General features: G+C 35.2%; 1 protein-coding gene across 1 annotated transcript in view; it reads right to left on the bottom strand.

The window, feature by feature from the left end:
- Positions 1 to 4,946: 4,946 nt before the first annotated feature.
- PLEK (pleckstrin) overlaps positions 4,947 to 21,880 on the bottom strand; it is a 98,860-nt gene continuing 81,926 nt past the window's right edge. Inside the window, exons 8-9 of the mRNA XM_053709324.1 lie at positions 19,284 to 19,353; positions 4,947 to 5,302 (exon numbers count right to left, since the gene is read on the bottom strand). Of these exons, the coding sequence (XP_053565299.1) occupies positions 5,163 to 5,302; positions 19,284 to 19,353 (210 nt within the window). The 3' untranslated portion in view covers positions 4,947 to 5,162. The remainder of the gene's footprint in view (positions 5,303 to 19,283; positions 19,354 to 21,880) is intronic.

Below are 21,880 nucleotides of genomic sequence, written 5' to 3'. Positions count from 1 at the left end.
TTTACAGGTAAAAAAGCTGATTTCTTTGGGGCAATGCCCCGCAAAAGGCCCTTTTAAGGGCCATTAGTAGTTTATTGTAGGCTAGGGTTTTTTTTATTTTGGGTGGGCTTTTTTATTCTGATAGGGCTATTAGATTAGGTGTAATTAGTTTAAATATTTGATAATTTCTTTTTTATTTTGTAAAATTTAATGTTTATTATTTTTTGTAATTTAGTTAATTGTATTTAATTAATGTAATTTATTTAATTGTAGTGTAAGGTTAGGTGTTAGTGTAACTCAGGTAAGGTTTTATTTTACAGGTAAGTTTGTATTTATTTTAGCTAGGTAGTTAGTAAATAGTTAATAACTATTTAGTAACTAGTCTACCTAGTTAAAATAAATACATAATAATAATAACTTACCTGTAAAATAAAAATAAAACCTAAGATAGATGCAATGTAACTATTAGTTATATTGTAGCTAGCTTAGGGTTTATTTTATAGGTAAGTATTTAGTTTAAAATAGAAATTATTTAATTAATGATAGGAATTTTTAATTAGATTTATTTTAATTATATTAAAGTTAGGGGTGTTAGGGTTAGACTTAGGGTTAGGTTTAGGGGTTAATAACTTTAGTATAGTGGTGGCGACGTTGGGGGCAGAATATTAGGTGTTAATAAGTGTAGGTAGGTAGCAACGACATTGGGGGCAGCAGATTAGGGGTTAATAAGTGTAGGTAGGTGGCGGCGGTGTCAGGGACGGCAGATTAGGGGTTAATAAGTGTAATGTAGGTTTTGGCGATGTTGGGGGCGGCAGATTAGGGATGTTTAGACTCGGGGTTTATGTTAGGGTGTTAGGTGTAAACATAAATTTTATTTCCCCATAGGAATCAATGGGGCAGCATTTCGGAGCTTTACGCTCCTTTATTGCAGGTGTTTGGCTTTTTTTTTTTAGCCGGCTCTCCCCAATGATGTCTATGGGGAAATCGTGGGCAAGCAGGTAAAAGCAGCTCAAAGCAGCACTGGTATTTGAGTGTGGTATGGAGCTCAATTTTGCTCAACGCTGCAATATTGCCTGCCAATGCCGGGTTTTTGCAAACCTGTAATAGCAGCGCTATAGGGAGGTGAGTGGTGGAAATAACTTGCAAGTTAGCACTAAGCCACTCTTACCGCAAAACTTGTAATCTAGCCGTCAATTTGTTAATTGCTGACATGATACAAGCCCCACTGGTGATCTGAGCAGCTGCAGTTTTTAAAATGTAGATGCAGTGACAATGTCTAGCATTGCTTCACATGCACATGCAGAGAAAAATGTTAACACTAAACCAGTTATAACTTTTACTAGAATCATTTTTGCCAACACATGTATATTGTAAATATGTTTCTTTTCAAAGATGTAATTCATCTATGTGCATTTAAACTTTGACTGGAATGTCCCTTTAAGATGACTTATTCCTTAGGATAACATTATACATATTCCAGGCATTCTAGCATTCACTCAAACTCTTTAGCATCTCTATTGATTCTAACTGATCCTACTACCTCCCAAATTGTGATCTCAATCCCTGGTTTCTGCTGCACATTTTCACTAAGGCTGACTGCTAAAAATATATCTTCCGTCCAATGAATGTCCATGTGTTTTTATCAGTAACCTCAGGGGAGATGGGAAACAGGAAACATTTGTTTCTTGCTGATTGCTTCTAGTGAATGACAGGAAGAGATGAAATGGACATGATCTAGGTTTTAAAAAGCTGATCTTTAATTGCTTTTATTTATTTATTGGCTAAAAAGTTAGGTACATGGCAGTGTATTGAAGAAAAAGCACCGTGTATCTGTTTAAAATGAATATTTAAAATATGTAATATCAGTATATATCTACAGTATTAGTAACTTTTGCAATAGGTTGCTATTACTGGCACTATGCCAGGCATTGGGTCCTGTCTTTTCCTCCTTAGTAACAGTGCCTCCTCACTATGTCGTTGTGGAATCCAGGTGCAGTGGTGGTATCTCCCTTTTATCCCCATTCCCTTACACCAGATAATGTTGTCAGCCTATCACGTGAGGCAGGACAATTTGCATCGGTCAATTAGCAGGAAAAAACACCAGAGGCCAGGCATGTGACTTAGCATTGGCATAAACCTGGTATAAGGTGATTGCAGAATGGATATGGATCTGTATTGGGTCTTTTTGAGGGAAATAGTTTAAATAAAGAGGTGCAGAGGGCCATAGATCTAGTATGTGGTCTGATATGGACATATGTTCCTAGAATAATGTGGCACAGAAGTTTTGGGGTATGATGTGGCATAAAGCTGGCATAAAGGGATTCAGGGTCTTTCAGTTGATCTGATGCTATCATATACCTGACAGAGAATATTTCTGTAGACAATGGATCTTGCATAGGGTTCAATGTGGGTTGATGGCTAATATGTAATCTTATTTGGGCATATAGCTTGCAAAATAGTTTGCTCATATTTATGAAGGAGGCATATATTTGATTTGATATCTGATTTGGACATATACCTGACATAAGGGCATACAGGGTTCCATAGATCTGGTCAGAGGTGTCTGAAGTTGGCATACACTAGGCATAAAGGGGCTGCATATACACACAAAAATATATTCATATGTTCTTATGAGACATATATCAAGTGTATGTTGGGATCACTGTTGCATAACTTATTTTATATACTTATATCATGTATTGCTATGGATAAATAAAGTTATATTGATGTTAAATGAATAGTCTAGTCAAAATTAAACTTTCATGATTCAGATCGCACATGCAATATTAAGCAACTTTCAAATTTACTCTTGTTATCAATTTTTCTTCTTTCTCTTGGTATCTTTATTTGAATAAAACAAGAATATGAGCATAGGAGCCGGCCTATTTTTGGTTCAAAGCCTGGGTAGCACTTGCTTATTGGTGGCTACATTTAGGCACCAAGCAGAAAGTGTTACCCATTTTCTGAACCAAAAATAGGCCAGCTCCTATGCGCACATTCTTGGTTTTTCAAATATAGATACCAAGAGATTGAAGAAAAAATGATAATAGGAGTAAATTAGAAAGTTGCTTAAAGGGACAGTCTACAATAGAATTTGTATTGTTTTAAAAGATAGATAATTTCCTTTATTATCCATTCCCCAGTTTCGCACAACCAACTCAGTTATATTAATATACTTTTTACCTCTGTGATTACCTTGTATCTAAGCATCTTCTAACAGCCCCCTGATCACATGACTTTTAATTTATTATCTATTGACTTGCATTTAGTACTGTGTTGTGCTAAATCTTAAATAACTCCTCGTGCGTGAACACAATGTTATCTGTATGGCCCACATGAACTAGCAGTCTCCTGTTGTGAAAAGCAAACAAAAAAAGCATGTGATAAGAGGCTGTCTATAGTGGCTTAGAAACAGGTAGACATTTAGAGGTTTAAATTTTATAAAGTATATTAATATGTCAGGACAATAATCAGGGAAAATTCCCAATTTTTATATTGCACGTTAAATAACCAATGTCTTTGCTTTATTATATAGGCATACCATTGATCATGTGTATTTACTTATATATTCAAGTACAAATACACATATATATTATTAATCAGTATTAACATGTAAATATTAACTAGTGTTGATTGTCATTGTATAATTGCTTACAGTGAAGTTTCTGTACTTTAAAAAAATAATAATTCATATTTAGTTCTAATGATATTCAAGGTCTCCAACATAGCTGCAGCCTGCATGAGTCCTATCCTAAACGTTTCTGTTTTAATTAATTCTAACCTGATAATCATTCAATCACTGTAATGATGTATGTTTATTGATTTGCATTAACCAAATATTGCTTATTATTTCTAATAATTCTTTTAAGCTAAGTTTGTTTATTGATCTGGTCTCAGTTTAATTAATAGACAAATCAGAACTAAAAGGATTCAGGTTTTATATGTATTATCCTTTGCAAATTATATAATTCAGAGTGTTATTAAATTGCACACGTTGCCCCTGCAAAGTTGGTAACTACTATTTTATATATATATTGAGTTACATTAACAGAATGATATAGAGGTTACATAATATATATTGTGCCTTAACACATAATGAACTACTGAAATAATAATAATATTAATAAGGATAATATTTACAACAAATATATCGATGTTGGTTGTGCAAAGCTGGGGAGTGGGTAAGTAAAGGCATTGGGGCGGATTTATCAGGCTCGCCGGAAACAGACCGCTGCTCCATAACTTGTTCGCCTGCTCTGAGGCCGCAGACAGAAATCAACCCAATCAAATAAGATCGGGTTGATTGACACCCCCTGCTAGCGGCCAATTGCCCGCGAATCTTCAGGGGGCGGCATTGCACAAGCAGTTCATATTTATCGATGTGCAGGGGACATGATATGCTACATCGTATCATGTCCGCTCGCACTATGATAAATCTACCCCATTATTTCTCTTTTTAAACAATAAAAAATTTGAGTGTAGACTGTCCCTTTAAAATTGCATGCTGTTTCTGAATCATGAAAGTTTCATTTTGACTAGACTATCCCTTTAATGATTCCCTATGGAATGAAACAAAAATGCATTAAAGGGACATGAAACCCAAATTTTTCTTTTAAGATTTTGAAAGAGCATGCAATTTTAACCAACTTTCTAATTTACTTCTATTATCTAATTTGCTTTATTCTCTTGATATACTGTGCTGGAAAGCATATCTAGATATGCTCAGTAGCTACTGATTGGTTGCTGTACATAGATGCATCATATGATTGGCTCACCCATGTGCATTGCTATTTCTTCAACAAAGGATAGCTAAATAATGAAGCAAACTAGATAATAGAAGTACATTGGAATGTTGTTTAAAATTGTATTCTCTACTTGAATCATGAAAGAAATGTTTTGGGTTTAGTGTCCCTTTAAACAAGTTGGTTTTAAAAAACAAAAACAAAAAAAAACACCCAGTAGCAATGTTTGTTTTTTAATTACATACTTTATGTTTGTATTCAGGTCTACATAAATCGCTTGCACATGGAGACGCCTGGTTAAAAATTGTATTACATTTTGCATTTTAAACATTAAGATAGAAGTACAATAGTCTGATTGTCTTTTCATATTTGCAATCTTAATAACCAATAAAGAAAGAATAAAAACGGTTTGAATCAGATACTTTATTTTAGAAAATATCATTATTTCCCTGTTTTTGCTACAGATTGGATAGCTTTTATCCACTCTGTGCGCTCGGCTGATGAAGCTGCTTGGAAGTAGTAGTGCACTTCAGATGCTGTAATGACTTCAAACAGATTCCCTTCAATTTCATGCTTCTTTGCTAAGATATAAAAAGAGAAAAAAAAAGTTTTTAGTAGGAAAAGTTTATTATCCATTATTAATAAACCATGTAATCAATGCATGTTATATTATTTTCAATATCAAAACAAACTTACTTAAAAGGACCAATAAATACAGTACAATTGCATAATCAACAAGAGCAGTAAATCTTTTTTTTTTTTACAAATTTTAAATGTTTGTATTTCAATTTTCTGCCCCCCTGTCAAGTGACAGTAATCAGCTAATCACAGAGTCATATGCATATACACTGTGGACATGTGCAATAGTAGCTGGTGCATCAGAAAGTGTGCATATAAAAATACTGTGCACATTTTCATAATGGAAGTAAATTGGAAAACCTCTTAAAACTGCGATCTCTATCTGAATCATGGAAGTTTTATTCTGACTTTAGTGTCCCTTTAAAGTAACATGAAAATATTTTTTTTTTATGATTTAGATAGAGCATATCATTAAAAAATACAAGTTCTTTTTATTATTAATCTATATGCTCTAGATCAATAACTTATATGTTAAGCAGTGTTTACCCGCTGATTGTTATTGACTATTCCGAAATCCCCCCCCCCCTTACTATATACTCATTTACTTTTTTTTTTAAGCTCATAAAAGCTGCCCATCTGACTATCAGTTATATCTTACATTTCTAGACAATTTGGCCTGAAAATTCGGCCCCTAACTAGTCAGCCTATCCCGCTATTGTATTGCAAAATTGAGGTTTCATTGGCCTACCTACTGTTTATTCTATAATTTTTGAAATATTTTGCTCAATTCTATTTGTATTTTCTTTGTTGTTCAAAGGCGATCAATGTTCTATGTATGTTGTGCAAAACCTCAATAAAAATTATTTAAAAAAAAAAAAAAATACAAGTTCTTTGTTTAAGAGCATACCCCTATAGGTTCAGCATACACTGTGCAAATATAGATAGATATTTATTCCATGATGTTGTCTCATTATTCCTGTTGTAGTAACTATTACCGGAAGTCTGTCCTCAGAACTGTAGCAGTGGCAGTGCTTCTTTAGTTCTGCATTCCCACTTTACTCAAGCCCTGGAAACATCCGTAACCATTTCACTGCTAAGATTTTTTTTCACCCCAGTGCTGAGCCAATTTGCAGCTTGTTTTGCTACTTACATTTAAACCCCTATTGTAGTCAAATTTCAGTGAGTGACTCATACAAATCATATATTGGTTTTTTTCAGCAGACCCAGCAGATTTACAATATGCCATTATTATATTTATAATTCATGGCATGTGAGAAAACTGTGATCACCTACTAAATTGTAAGATGGGGACCAAGTTCGCACCAAGCTATGCCAATCTCTACATGGGCAAATGGGAGTCCATTTTGTGGGACTCACCGGCAAGTGCGGACTTGGTCCTCTATCGAAGGTACATTGATGACATTTTGATGATATGGAAGGGAAGTGTGGAAGATCTAGAACACACCCTTAATATTATGAATAACAATATGGTAAATTTAAAATTCTCATATCATTATTCTCATGATCAGATCAATTTCCTTGATCTAAATATTAATTCTATATATGGGAAGATTAATACATCAGCTTATTTTTAAAAAGTTGATTGTAGTAACTATCTTCATCAAACCAGTTGCCACCGTATTAATTGGATCAAAAACATTCCCAAGGGACAGTTAATGAGTCAGAAAAAACTGTTCTGACCAAAACGATTCGTTAAAACAGTCACAAATCCTCTTGGAATGTTTCTAAGATAGAGGATATGATATGGCTGCTATAAATAAGACCATGGAAGAAGTAGACAAAATGGATAGAAATACCCTTCTTAGCTACAAAACTAAACCTGTGAATACAAACAAAGACATCTTGGATGTTCCTTTCATTACAGAGTACAGTCATAATAAATATAAAATAGAAAGAATAATTAGAAGACACTGGAGTATTCTAAAGAAAGATAATATCATATGTGAAACCCTAAGTGATACACCCCACTTTATCTATAGAAATACCAAAAACTTTAAAACCGTTTTGGCCCCAAGTGTCATGAAAAAGACACAGATAGGTGAAGTAAGAGGTGTACAGGGAGATTTGCTAAAATGTTTTTTTCTATGTCATAGGTGCAAAGCTTGTAAACATGGCCTTAAAAATAATACCTACCTATTAGAATGTGATTGTGGACTACAATATGTGGGTCAAACATGCAGACCATTCAGGGACCGTATAAGGAAACATCCCCTACAAATAGAGGGGAATAAAGATGATGTTCCCTTATATAAACACTTTAAAGAGAAACATAATGGGGACACTAATGCTTTAAAATATATGGGACTGTGTAAGGTACATAAAGATTGGAGAGGGGCCGACTTTGAAAAAAGGCTACTTCTTACAGAATGTAGATGGATATTCGAATCTGATTACCAATACCTTTACTCAAGTTCTCCTTTTTTGAAGATCTCTATACATCTCTTTAAAATACTGGATAATTTATATATATCCACCCCACCTATAACACTTAACTATCGATATGTATTTTCATACTAATTGCTAGTAACTAAGGAAAGTTAGTAAAGTTGGAATATGTTTACAAGAGATGCTTTATTGATATCTATTAACCTCCCTCGTTTGCTGCATTCTTAACCATCTCCCTAGGGGGTGCATTTTTAGCCCCCTTCTTAGATTTGCCTCATTTTAGCCTTTAACTCTATGTGATATTTCTACCTAAAGAAACTCGGGCTATTTTTTAGTTTTTAGCCTTGGTTTTATTTTTTTGCTCAGGTTGTTATTAGATACAACTTTAGTTCTTGACTTCTAAATTATGTTGTACTAATAATTGTTTTTAATACATTGTTCATTAACATATGTTTTTCTTTATGTTTTAAAATGTAATACTGCTTATGGTTTCAGTCCATGTCCCATTTAAATGTTTGGAATAAGCTTTGTTCTCAATTTATTATCAATATACATAGACCTAGTAACTATGTCATTTAATTGCATATATTATTATCTACACTGCACACTTTTCTGACTTATGTCATTTAATTGCATATATTATCTACACAGCCCACTTTACTAATAATATACAGCATTGATTGGCCCTCAATAGCCTATATGTGCCATTAAGCAAGATGGAAATGCCATAGATATCGTGCAACTTGCCAGTAGTAAGTCACGTGATATCACGATTTCTGGGATAATTCCGGTAGTAATATACACAACATCAGCCGCAAACCAAAAGTAAATACACATCTTGGCACATTTTCGTCATTACATCAATTAGGTCTTTACCGGAAGTAGTATTCCTGAGATTAGCTGAAACGTCACTGTAGCTAATTTTTGGTGCAAAATGTCTTCGCCACAACCCCGTTATTGATAGGCTCTAGCAGCCTTTAAATATTTCAACACTTATATTGTCTTGAAAAAGGCCTTACTAAAGGCCGAAACGCGTTGACCCTTTGACATACCAGCCCGAGTTTCTACACTTATGGTGAGCACATTTCTTATTTAGTTTTTTTAGGAATTCAGTTTTTGTGCACCTGTTCATTTTTTCTTTTCAGGTACCTGCAGGTTATCTTTGATATTCATATATCTGAAGCACTTCACTCCTCATCCTCACCATTAGATTCACCCACACCTTGATCTCTACTTCTATTATTTGGACTCACATCAGACTTTTAAATTTATATTGAACTTTTTTTTACACACATTTTTTTCTCTGACATTTTTTCTTCGGCCTTTTTGGGACCCTAGCGTCCTCTTTTTGGGCTATTATGACATGTCATTTATAAGATATTTTATCCTATTCCAGCTCATATAGTGTACATTATTTTTCACCATACTATATTGTTATTTAACATATTGCCAAACCATATTGTTATCTGCTTTATAAGCAATATAGATAGGGGGTGGGACAAAGCGCTCTAATACAAGAGCTGACCACAAAAAGGTTTATTAAATTCTACATCGAGAACCTTAATAGATATGTAAATATCCAATAAATGTATATATAAAAAAAGAAACAGAAAAAATATTATTATAACAAATTAACACCAAAAAAAGTATATAAAAAATGTATATAGAAAACCCAAGATTGATACAATAAGCTATTTAATAAGCAGTTCTAAAAAAACAATAAGATATAGAATACTGAATAAAAATTATACCGTCATCTAAAAATATATATTGGGGACCGTTAAAAAGGATATAATGATTACGGTCTAAAAATGATTCATAAAACACAAACTGATATTAATGACACTTAATAAGACAAGTGAATAACAGATATATAACACAAACAAAAAGAGTTAACAGATGGGTCTATCCAGCTCACTGTAAAAATACAGATTCTATCACAGTTCCGTGACAAACCTCAAAGGACTAAGGTGATGTTGGCAAAATACAGTGAGACTTTGTCTATGTATATAGATGCGTGTCGATGTCTTTAGCTGTGCACAGTCTCCGATGGAATGGGATATAAAAGAGATAAACTCACTGTTCGTGGATTAAACAATTTCTGTAGTAAATTCCGTTGAAATAATGACGTCAGATCATGTGACAGAGTAGCGTGAACCGCTGGCCTCCAATCAATAATAGTTCTCTGCTTAAACCGATACTATGTATCTTCCGTAGTGCAAAATCTGGGATGATGTTGATAATGTTGATACAATTTTTACAATATATTTGCAGCCTAACACAGCTGGGAATCACAGACTTGTAGCAGATTTACAGCTGATTCTGGCAGGAAATCTGGTGGTGAAGACCAAACAGGGATTATTCATGTAATTTGTTCGTTAGCCACACAAAATAAGCAATGAACCTGAGCAGTCTATTTACACAATAAGGTAGGGAATACATGCAAAAAGCAGGAATTATTCATATGTCTACACTCTTAAAATTAGAGATAGAGATGAACCTGTATAGCGAGTATAGCGAGTATAAATCCCTCCAAAGAAGGGTGCTTTCTACCCCTGTATTTTCTTTGGAGGGATTTATACTCGCTATACAAGTTCATCTCTATCTCTAATTTTAAGAGTGTAGACATATGAATAATTCCTGTTTTTTGCGTGTATTCCATACCTTATTGTGTAAATAGACTGCTAAGGTTCATTTTTTGTTTTGTGTGGCTAACGAACAAACTACATAAATAATACCTGTTTCCTGCCAGAATCGCCTGTAAATCTGCTACAAGTCTGTGATTCCCAGCTGTGTTAGGCTGCAAATATATTGTAAAAATTGTATCAACATTATCAACATCATCCCAGAGTTTGCACTACGGAAGATACATAGTATCGGATTAAACAGAGAACTATTATTGATTGACATCATTATTTCAACGGAATTTACTGCAGAAGTTGTTTAATCCCCGAACAGTGAGTTTTTCTCTTTTATATCCCATTCCATTGGAGACTGTGCACAGCTGAAGACATCAACACACATCTATATAGATAGACAAAATCTCTGTATATTTTGCCAACATCATCTTAGTCCTTTGAGGTTTGTCACGGAACTGTGATAGAATCTGTATTTTTACAGTGAGCTGGATAGACTCATCTGTTAACTCTTTCGTTTGTGTTATATATCTGTTATTCACTTGTTTTATTAAGTGTCATTAATGTCAGTTTGTTTTATGAATCATTTTTAGACCGTAACCATTGTATCCTTTTTAACAGTCCCCATTATATATTTTTAGATGCCGGCATCATTTTTATTCAGTATTCTATATCTTATTGTTTTTTAGAACTTCTTATTAAATAGCTTATTGTATCAATCTTGGGTTTTCTATATACATTTTTCTATATATTTTTTTCGGTATTAATTTGTCATAATATTTTGTTTCTGTTTCTTTTTTATATACATTTTTTGGATATTTAAATATCTATTAAGGTTCTCTATGTAGAATTTAATCAACCTTTTTTGGTCTGCTCTTGTATTAGGGGGTGGGACAAAGCACTCTATCTTTATTGCTTGTTTGTTGATCACTTTTTAGAGATTTTGTGATTTTTTTTTAGGGATTTTAGCCAAGACATATCTAGGTAGCTCCTACACCACCACCCTTTTGCTTGCACTATCTGCTTTATAATACATTGTTATTTGCTCCTTAGCTAGTTCAGATTTATCTGCTACACAGTGCTCTGGATAAACACTATATTTTGTGTTTTATCTGTGTTCTTTATGTATTAAACTCTGTTAATCCATTTTTTATCTTTTACACTTGCACATTAAAGTCTCCTTGTGTGGCGCTCCTATATTCTTTTGGCATTTACACTTTGTATGATCTTGTTAGGTGATCGTTATCACTTAGTGTCAGTGGAGACTTCTCTATAGGAGCACAGGCGCACGTAAACCCCTGAGAGAGGGGGGAAAAAACCCTTTTTGGCCGAATAAATATAATTTTTCCAATAGCTCCCTATTGGAAAAATTATATTTATTCAGCTAAAAAGGGTTCCAGTCTAATTTTGTAAAACAAAAAAAATGCTGTTTTTACTTCTATCTATCACACCACACGAGTGAAAGATAGAAGTATAGGCTTCAAGCTCTTTGCCCTCTCCCAACCCAGCCCCATACCTTGTTAATCGCACAGTTCTGACTGTGCGAATGAGAGCCATGTGAGTATAAATGATGACGACATGCGGGAAAAGGAGCCTGGCCGGCGTGAGCACACAAGGCTTTTGAAAAGGCGCACAGGCACAGTCCTAGAGGAATAATGGTGTCAGTCTGGCAGAGAGCTTTCACAGCTTTATTTACAGCTGGGATCAGGAGGTGGTTTGTGAGTCGCGACTCACAGAGGGATGGCAACAGAGTGAAAGGTAAGTAACCCAAGCAGCTTTGACTCAGGCTGCGTCTGCGGGGTGCTTTTTATCTCATTCTCCCTTAGAGACAGCTAAAGTTACACAGGAAGGAATGATTTTATCTAGTAACTAACCCACCACGCTGCACTCAGGAACTTTCTAAACAAACAAAGATATGCTTTACATACCATGCGCTCAGAGTCAACACAGTATATAAAGCATATTAGTGTTTAGGAAGTTTCTGAGCACAGCGTGGTTGGTTAGTTAGTAGATAAAATCTGCAGCACTGTTAAACAGTGGAATCTAAGCTTTATGCTGTGTGGGTTAGCTCTGTGTGCTGAACGCTGCATATCATCTTGACAGGCAGCATTTAGACAGCAGATAAATCCCACAGCATACAGCTTTCTATCTGTGTGCTTGCTTATGCAGCTCTGGTCACTGCAAACACTAATAAATTCCAGGGGGGGGGGAGTGGGTTAGAGCCCTTCACAAAGGAAAGCAGTCAGAATTCATTGTATCAAGGTATATGGTAATGAAGTGAGAATATAAACATGGGACAAATACTGTATGTAGAATTATAAGGTACATGTAATTGAATGAAATAGGTAATAAGGCACTTGCACACTTAAAGGGACAGTCAAGTCCAAAAAAACCTTTCATTTTTCAAATAGGGCATGTAATTTTAAACAACTTTCCAATTTACTTTTATCAACAATTTTGCTTTGTTCTCTTGGTATTCTAGTTGAAAGCAAACCTAGGAAGGCACATATGATAATTTCTAAGCCCTTGAAGGCCGTCTCTATTTTATTTACTTTTCACAGCAGGGGAGAGCAAGCTCATGTAGGCCATATAGATAGCATTGTGATCACGCCCGTGGCTGACACTGCACTAATTGGCTAAAATGCAAGTCAATAGATAATAACTAAAAGTCATGTGATTAGGGGCGGTCAGAAGATGCTTAGATACAAGTTAGTCACAGAAGTAAAAAGTGTATTAATATAACAGTGTTGGTTTTGCAAAACTGGGGAATGGGTAATGAAGGGATTATCTATCTTTTTAAACAACAAAAATTCTGGTGTTGACTGTCCCTTTAAGCCTCCTTGTGTGGCGCTCCTATATTATTTTGGCATTTACATTTTGTACGATCTTGTTAGGTGATCATTATCACTTAGTGAGCTTGTGTGCATCCTCATTTGGCACTGATTACTATTAATATATATTTTAGTCTTTTTCAGCAGACCCAGCAGATTTACAATATGCCATTATTATATTTATAATTTAAAACTGTGATCACCTTACTAAATTGTCATCAAGGGTAGCCACATATGAAACAAGGGCCCATATGGGCTTTTGGGGGTTATAATATAAATTAGAGAGGCCTCGTACAATACAGAAACAAAAACACTTTTGTTTCCTGCAAGGTGCTCACTGTTACCACAGTGATCACCTGACTATATAAACAAAATTAATATATATTTTTTTTAAGAGAGGGACTTATCTACTGGAAAATACATTTTATAACAGGTCTTTAGACATAAACATATTTTTTCATGGTGCATATAAAGTACTATTGCAAACCAGATCACAGTGTGTTTGGTTTACTTTATTTATACATTATCTGGTTTGCAGCAGGCTTTTCTCTTTCAAATGAGGGGTCTTGGAGCACTGTAGTTGCTATGGGAGCTGAGAGTGAGGGGTTAGATAAACATCACCCCCCCCCCCCCCATCGAGCTCCCTAGCAGCTACCAGTGAATCCTGCCTTAGGTGTGTATGTGGTGACGTCAGTTGGCACTCCCATGAAGCCTGGGAGTGCCGCTCACTAGGCCACCAACGATCCCTGGCCTGCAGTGCAGGGGATCGCCGAAAACAGCATTTGGTTGGCGATCCCCCTGCATGATGAGAAAGGCTTGTCATGTGCCTTCTGAAGCTGTAACATGTAAGTCAAATCTATTGGTAGCTTAAAGGGACAGTCAACTCAAAAAATGTTATTGTTTAAAAAGATAGATAATACCTTTATTACCCATTCCCAAGTTTTGCACAGAAAACATGGTTATATTAAAACACTTTTTACCTCTGTGATTACCTTGTATCTAATACTCTTCTGACGGCCCCCTTATCACATGGCTTTTCATTTATTATCTATTGACTTGCATTTAAGCCAATAAGTGCAGTGTCACCCACAACCCACGGGTGTAAGCACAATGTTATCTATATTGCTCACATGAACTAGCACTCCCCTGTTGTGAAAAGCTAATAAAAAAGCATGTGGTAAGAGGCCGTTTGTAGTGGTGGCTTAGAAACAGGCAGAAATGTAGAGGTTTAAAGGTTATAAAGTATATAAATATAACCATGTTGGTTGTGCAAAGCTGGGTGGGTAGTAAAGGTGTTATCTATCTTTTTAAACAATAACAATTTTTGTGTAGACTGTCCCTTTAATCTCCAAGTAAGATAATACAGGTAAGAACTGCAGATATGTTTATGAGGAAAAGACTGTTAGTGGGTGACTCAATTTTGATTAATGTTTATTTAGGGGAAAGTAAAGGAGAATCAAGGGAAGTTAGATGCCTTCCAGGAGCTATTGCTCACAGGGATAAGAATCATATTTTGAGAATTGTTTAGGCAGCAAGAATGGGAAATAAGTTAGATGTGATTCTTCATTTAGGAACAAATGATCTGGCTAGTAATTATGTTCCTTCTGTTTTGTGACCTAGGCAATCATTTAGAGCATGTAGCATCAACTCTGTAATTGTCTGCTATTTTACCTGTGTATGGCAAGGAAGTAGGAAAGATGGAGTGGATTATAATAAAATGTAATTATTGGTTCAATATTTGGTGCAGGGAAAGAGGATTTGGTTTTATTGGCCATTAGAGCTCTGTTTGGCAAGATACTAGGTTATTTAAGAGAGATGGCTTGCATTTGATTTCTAAAGGAACAAAGTATCTGAGAGAGGAGTTTAAATGCTTTATTAGAAGTAATTTAAACTAGTAAAGGGGGTAGCATTATATCCACTGTCCCCCACAGCATGCCATAACTGCTAGTCTAAGTTACAGTTCTAGAAATTCTAGTAGAAAAGTTCTTCGTGCCATGAGCACAGATGCTCGCAGATTAGGAAATAAATTGCCTTAACTCACTTTAATAATGACTAGGGACAACTTGGATTTAGTAGCTATAACAGAATTATGGTACAATGATTCTCATGACTGGGACATAGTCATACCTGGATACAAGTTATTTAAAAAGGACAGCGTAGGAAAGAAAGGTGGAGAAGTTGCAAACACACTTATTCAGATGATAATATTCAAATATGGAGACTCCAAGAAAAAAAAGACTAAGCAGTTAATTAGGAAGGCTAAAGCTTATGCAAAAGAAAGAATAGCATGGTCAGTAAAAAATGGGGACAGAAGCTTCTTTAGATATATCAGCGAAAGGAGAAAAACTAATGCTGGAATAGTAAAATTGAAATCAGTTAATGGTAGAATATTAGAAGGAGATAGGCAAATTGCAGACTATCTCAATGATTACTTATGTTCTGTCTTCACAAAAGACTGTGAAGATAGAATGTCTACATTAAGTGATGCTATAAAAATGCAAATGGGCTTAGTATTAATCTTTTTACAGAGGGTGAGGTTTTATTAGCATTATCAACAATAAATGTAAAAAGTCAGTGGGTCCTGATAACATTCCTCCAAGGGTTTTAAAGGTGCTACCTGCCCAATTACCTAATCTGTTTAATCAGTCACCATTAACAGGAGCTGTTTCAGATGACTGGAGAATAGCGAATGTAGTACCTCTTCATAAAAAGGGCAGTAGGTAAGAATCTGGTAACTACAGGTCAGTCAGTTTAACTTCAGTAGTAGGAAAATTAATGGAAAGTCTCTTAAAAGAAAGAATTATGACTTACATAAAGACAAAAAATTTAGAGGACCATAATCAGCATGGCTTTACTTCAGGGAGATCTTGTCAGACTAATCTACTTTTTTGATTATGTAACAAAAATATAGACCAGGTTGGAGCAATTGATGTAGAATATCTAGATTTCAGCAAATCATTTGACACCATCCCACTGAAACTGTATCTCCTTGGTCTAGACTTAACAATTGTGAAATGGGTATAATGCTGGCTTAAGGATAGAAAACAGAATGTCTTAGTAAATAGAGTACATTCAGCAGAGGTGGCAGTTACTAGTGGTGTTCCTCAGGGGTCAGTTCTGGGGCCTGTTTTGTTTAACATATTTAGCAGAGATATCAGCAAAGGGTTACAGGGGAAAGTATGTCTGTTGGCATTTGTAATATAGTAGATGTTCTGGGAGGAGGGGGAGAATTGGCGTTTGTGGACCAAATGAGAAGTGATATTAAAAAAATGGAGGACTGGACAAATGACTGGGATAGAAAGTTTTACACTGCAAAGTGAAGAAAAATCCAAACATTAATTACAGACTCAATGACACTTTACTAACTGTTACCAATGAGGAATGGGACTTGGGTATTATGATATCAGATGATTTAAAATTTAGTAAACAATGTAGTATTGCAGCGAGTAAGGTCAGTAGAATGCTTGGTTGTATTGGTAGAGTTATTTTCAGCAGAAATATTAACATTCTTATGCCACATTACAGATCACTAGTCTTAGTATTGTGTGCAGTTCTGGGGACAATATCTTCAGAAGGATATAAACAAACTGGAATCTGAGTAAAGGAGGGCTACTGAAATGGTACATGGACTAAAAAATAAAACTTACCAGGAGAGACTCATTGACCTAAATATGTGTAGCTTAGATGAGAGAAGTGAAAGAGGTGATATGATAAAACCTTTTGGGTATATTAAGGGGCTTAGTAAAGTTGAGGCTGTGAGTATTTTCAATAAAAGAAAGATTCAAGAACAAGGGGTCATGATCTCAAGCTCAAGGGTAGTATATTCAGTAATATATTCAGTAATTTGAGGAAGCACTAATTTACAGAAAGGGTGATTGATTCATGGAATAAACTTATTCAAGAGGTGGTAATGACAAACACTGTGGGGGAATTTTAGAATGCCTGGGATAAGCATAAGGCTACAAACTAGATACGTTTATACTTTTAGGAAACATAGGGCAGACATTTTAAACATATGATTCTGAACTGCCATCAAAATCTATGTTACTATAGGTTAAAAAATGGGGGTGTCAGAAATAGGTGCAGCAATCTACTGTATGTAGAACACCAATAAATATTGTATTTTTAATTACTTTACTTGTAATGTCTGTTTTTAATAAAAGTGCCTAAATACTGGGCAACAGGGTACATCGGCAGAGGTTTTATGTCATAGCAGGCTCTTTATTTAATGGGTGTCTGAGGGGTCATGCTGCCTGACGGGACCCCTCGAGATGCCAGAAGCAGAGTCACAGTTGCTCATCCAGAACTTTGTGTGGACTGAATGGGAATTTCATTCCCCCCTACAAATATACGCCTAGATTTAGAGTTTTGTCGGTAAAAACCTGCGGCTCTAACGCTCCTTTTTTTTCCAGCGCTCCCTTAAGCCAACGCTGGTATTACGAGTTTTCTGAATGGCTGCGTTAGCCTCAGAAAAGTGAGTGTTGAGCCAAATTTAGCTCCACTTCAACCCTCAATACCAGCGTTGCTTACGGTAGCGGTAAGCTGGAAAAACATGCTCGAAACAATGGGGCTGAGCTGGCTCAAAAAAAACCTAACACCTGCAAAAAAGCAGCGTTCAGCTCCTAACGCAGCCCCATTGTTTCCTATGGCGAAACACTTTCTAAGTCTACACCTAACACCCTAACATGAACCCCGAGTCTAAACACCCCTAACCTTACACTTTTTAACCCCTAATCTGCCGCCCCCACTATTGCTGACACCTGCATTTTATTATTAACCCCTAATCTGCCGCTCCGGACACCGCAGCCACCTACATTATCCCTATGAACCCCTAATCTGCTGTCCCTAACATCGCCGACACCTACATTATATTTATTAACCCCTAATCTGCCCCCCCAACGTCGCCGCCACCTACCTACACTTATTAACCCCTAATCTGCCGACCGGACATCGCCGCCACTATAATAAATGTATTAACCCCTAAACCGCCGCACTACCGCCTCGCAAACACTATAATACATTTTATTAACCCCTAATCTGCCCTCCCTAACATTGCCGCCACCTACCTACAATTATTAACCCCTAATCTGCCGCCCCCAACGTTGTCGCTACTATAATAAAGTTATTAAACCTAAGTCTAACCCTAACCCTAACACCCCCCCTAAGTATAATATAATTTAAATAAATCTAAATAAAATTACTATAATTAAATAAATTATTCCTATTTAAAACTAAATACTTACCTATAAAATAAACCCTAAAATAGCTACAATATAATTAATTATTACATTGTAGCTATTTTAGGATTTATATTTATTTTACAGGCAACTTTGTATTTATTTTAACTAGGTACAATAGCTATTAAATAGTTAATAAGTATTTAATAGCTACCTATTTAAAATAATTACAAAATGACCTGTAAAATAAATCCTAACCTAAGTTACAAATACACCTAACAAATACACCTAACACTACACTATCAATAAATTAATTAAATAAATTACCTACAATTATCTAAACTAAAATACAATTAAATAAACTAAACTATAGTACAAAAAAAAACAAAGTAGACTAAGAAGCAGCAATGCACTGCTGCGAGCTGATTGGTGGTTGCATACACATACCCCTTGTCATTGGTTCACTTGGTGTGTTCAGCTAGCTCCTACTAGTGCATTGCTGTTCTTTCAACAAAGGATACAAAGAGATTGAAGCACATTTGATCTCTTGATGCACTACTGGAACCTAGCTGGACAAATCTGGTGAGCCAAAGACAAGACATATGTAACCACTAATAACCAGCTAGCTCCCAGTAAAGTATTGCTTATCCTGAGCCTAAGTAGGTATATTTTCTACAAAGGACACCAAGAGAATGAAATACATTTGAGAAGTCTTAAAACTTCATGCTGAATCATGAAAATGTAATTCTGAATTTCTCGTCCCTTTAAAGTAAGTGGAGTTTTAATCAGATGTTCTGTATTCACAGTAGCACAATGTTGCTTATGATTTTCAAAGTGAAGCCCACAGTAATATGAGTTGTCTGAAAACCGTGATGCCACCAAATATTTTAGATTTGTGTTTTAAGAAATTTAAATCAAATTTGTAGCACTTACCCTCCAATACGTCTTCCACTGCTGTCACTACGCAGCCTCGCAAATGGACTGCGCCTAAAGGATCCTCCCACTGTCAACATGGAAAAAATTTTTTATATCTTTTGGCGATGATATAGTATTTAAAGCGGCAAACAAGCATAAAAATTAAAAAACATTTGTTTCATTTTATATTTAAATGATTTCCCTTTTTTACTATGTGTTTAACCCTTACAAAGAAGTTGGGCACCCTTGCACAATTCATGTTCAGTAAGCATATATATCTGTTCATCAACCGCCTTGTCCCACACAGGAATGGCTCAGGTGCGTGACTTGTTTCTAACGGATGGCAGTTAAAAACTTGAAATCCAAACGGCATTAATTAGGAATGAGTGAGTCTATCTAAAAGAATATTCAGTCACTTGTGTCTTTTAGGAATAAATATTAAAGGGACAGTAAAGTAAAAAAAACTAAATTCATTGGATACAACATCAAATTTTAAACAACTTAACATTTTTTTATTATTATCAATTTTGCCTAATTCTCTTGGTATCCTTTGTTAAAGAGTTATACTAGGTGAGCTCAGGAGGAAGCACGTGTATTAATGTTTGGTAGGGTTAGACTGTCTAGCTGGTGGGGAATCTAGCACACCTGAAGTAAACTTTATCCCAAAGTTTAAAGAGTTATAATTAGTTGTGGTAGGTGGCGCAAACCAAGTTGCTATTCCCTGGGAATAGCAACTTGGTTTGCGCCACCTACCACAACTAATTATAACAGTGTCCCTTTAAGCCATCTGGCAGATGTGTTTGCAACATTGTTTATAGCAATGTTATACATAGTTACAAACACTGCTGTCAGATGTCTCAAGAATCGTGCACCCTCCTAAGCTTCCATCAGCCTACCTAGGTTTAGTCTTCAATAAAGGATACCAAAAGAACAAAGCAAATTTAATAAAAGAAGTAATAGGAAAGTAGTTAAAAATGTCATGCTGTTTGATGAGACGATACAGATACACAGTAAGTTTAAATTGAGTTTCCATGAATTATCAAATGCTTATACATAACTTTGGTATTTAAAGGGACAAGAAACTCAACAATTTATCTTTCATGATTCAGATAGAGCATACATATGTAAACAATTTTCCAATTTACTTAAATTACCAACTTTGCTCCAATCTCTTGGTATCCTTTGTTGAAGGAGCAGCAGAGCATTACTGGTAACTGAGCTCACCGGTAAGACAATTAAAAAGGCATATATATATTTATATATATATATATATATATATATATATATATATATATATATATATATATATATGCAGCCATGAATCAGCAGCTAGCTCCCGACTCCTGAGCCTACTATGCTTTTCAACAAAGGATACAAAGAGAATGAAGCAAAATAGATACAAGGAGTATATTGGAAAGTTGTTTAAAATTGTTTGTTCTGCCTGAATCATGAAAGAAAAATGTTGGGTTTTATGTCCCTTTAATCTATTTCATGCTTGATGCAACGACCTTAGGGCTAAGAAAAGCTTCACATTTTATGTGTGCTTTAACTATGTCCGTGCAGGAGAGATTTTAATAAAGCTATTATTTTTAATCTATACACAGCAATTGATCAGGTGTCTAAAGGAGATTGCAGCTGATCGGGATTGATTTTCCTGGGAATTTCCTGAGTCAGGAGATCAGTGAGCAAGGGCCACTGAAAGAGCCCAGCCTGCCTCTACCAGTGTGATTTTGGCGCTGCAATAATTTGTGAGTTTGCAATTTTCACTTTCTTTTAATCTTGAAGGTACTATGCCATGTGGCACATTTGTTTTTAATGTATTTTATTAAATCAAATGCCCTACACATGTAGTGAGCCAATGACAAGAGGTATATAAGTGAAGCCACCAATCAGCAGCTATCTCCCAAAATGCATTGCTGTGTCTGAAAACCTACCTAGGCATGGGTTTCAACAAAGGATATCAAGAGAGAAACAATTAAATTAGATAATAGAAGTATATTGAAAAGTTGTTTAAACTTACATGCTCTATCTTAATCATGAATGTTTAAAAACATTTTAAAACATAACCCCATCTACTACCATAACCAAATGACTTGTTGGTGTCCAGTATTTTTACAGATTACAGCTGGCAACCTTAATGATCATTAATATTTAAATTAGGTGCAATGCTTTACTTTCATATTGACTCTATATTTTGCTTTACTGTAGTTCTGCAGAAACCCACTCCCAAAATAAATTTATTAATTAAACAGTCTAAAATGTCTGTTTCATGTACTTTTTTTTTACCAGATTTTCTTTATTATACTGTATTTGTAAATTGGGTGGGTTAACTAGTTATAACAGTGTTGCTGCTAATTGATTAAAGGGACATTGTACACTAGATTTTTCTTTGAATAAATGTTTTGTAGATGATCCATTTATATAGCCCATCTGGCTGTGTTTTGTAAAAAATGTATAGTTTTGCTTATTTGTGCTGATTTTCAGACTCCTAACCAAGCCCCAAAAATGTAGATGTATACTGATGTCTACAGACTCCTGCTTATGTTTGTATCATGGGTCTTTTTGTATCAGGGGGGGGGGTTTGCTTTCTCAGCCATTTCATTGGGTATCCCAGC

This window comes from Bombina bombina, chromosome 4, assembly GCF_027579735.1.
Source record: "Bombina bombina isolate aBomBom1 chromosome 4, aBomBom1.pri, whole genome shotgun sequence".
NCBI lineage: Eukaryota > Metazoa > Chordata > Amphibia > Anura > Bombinatoridae > Bombina > Bombina bombina.
Note: the sequence above shows the minus strand (reverse complement) of the source record. Positions and strands in the feature narration are given on the sequence as shown.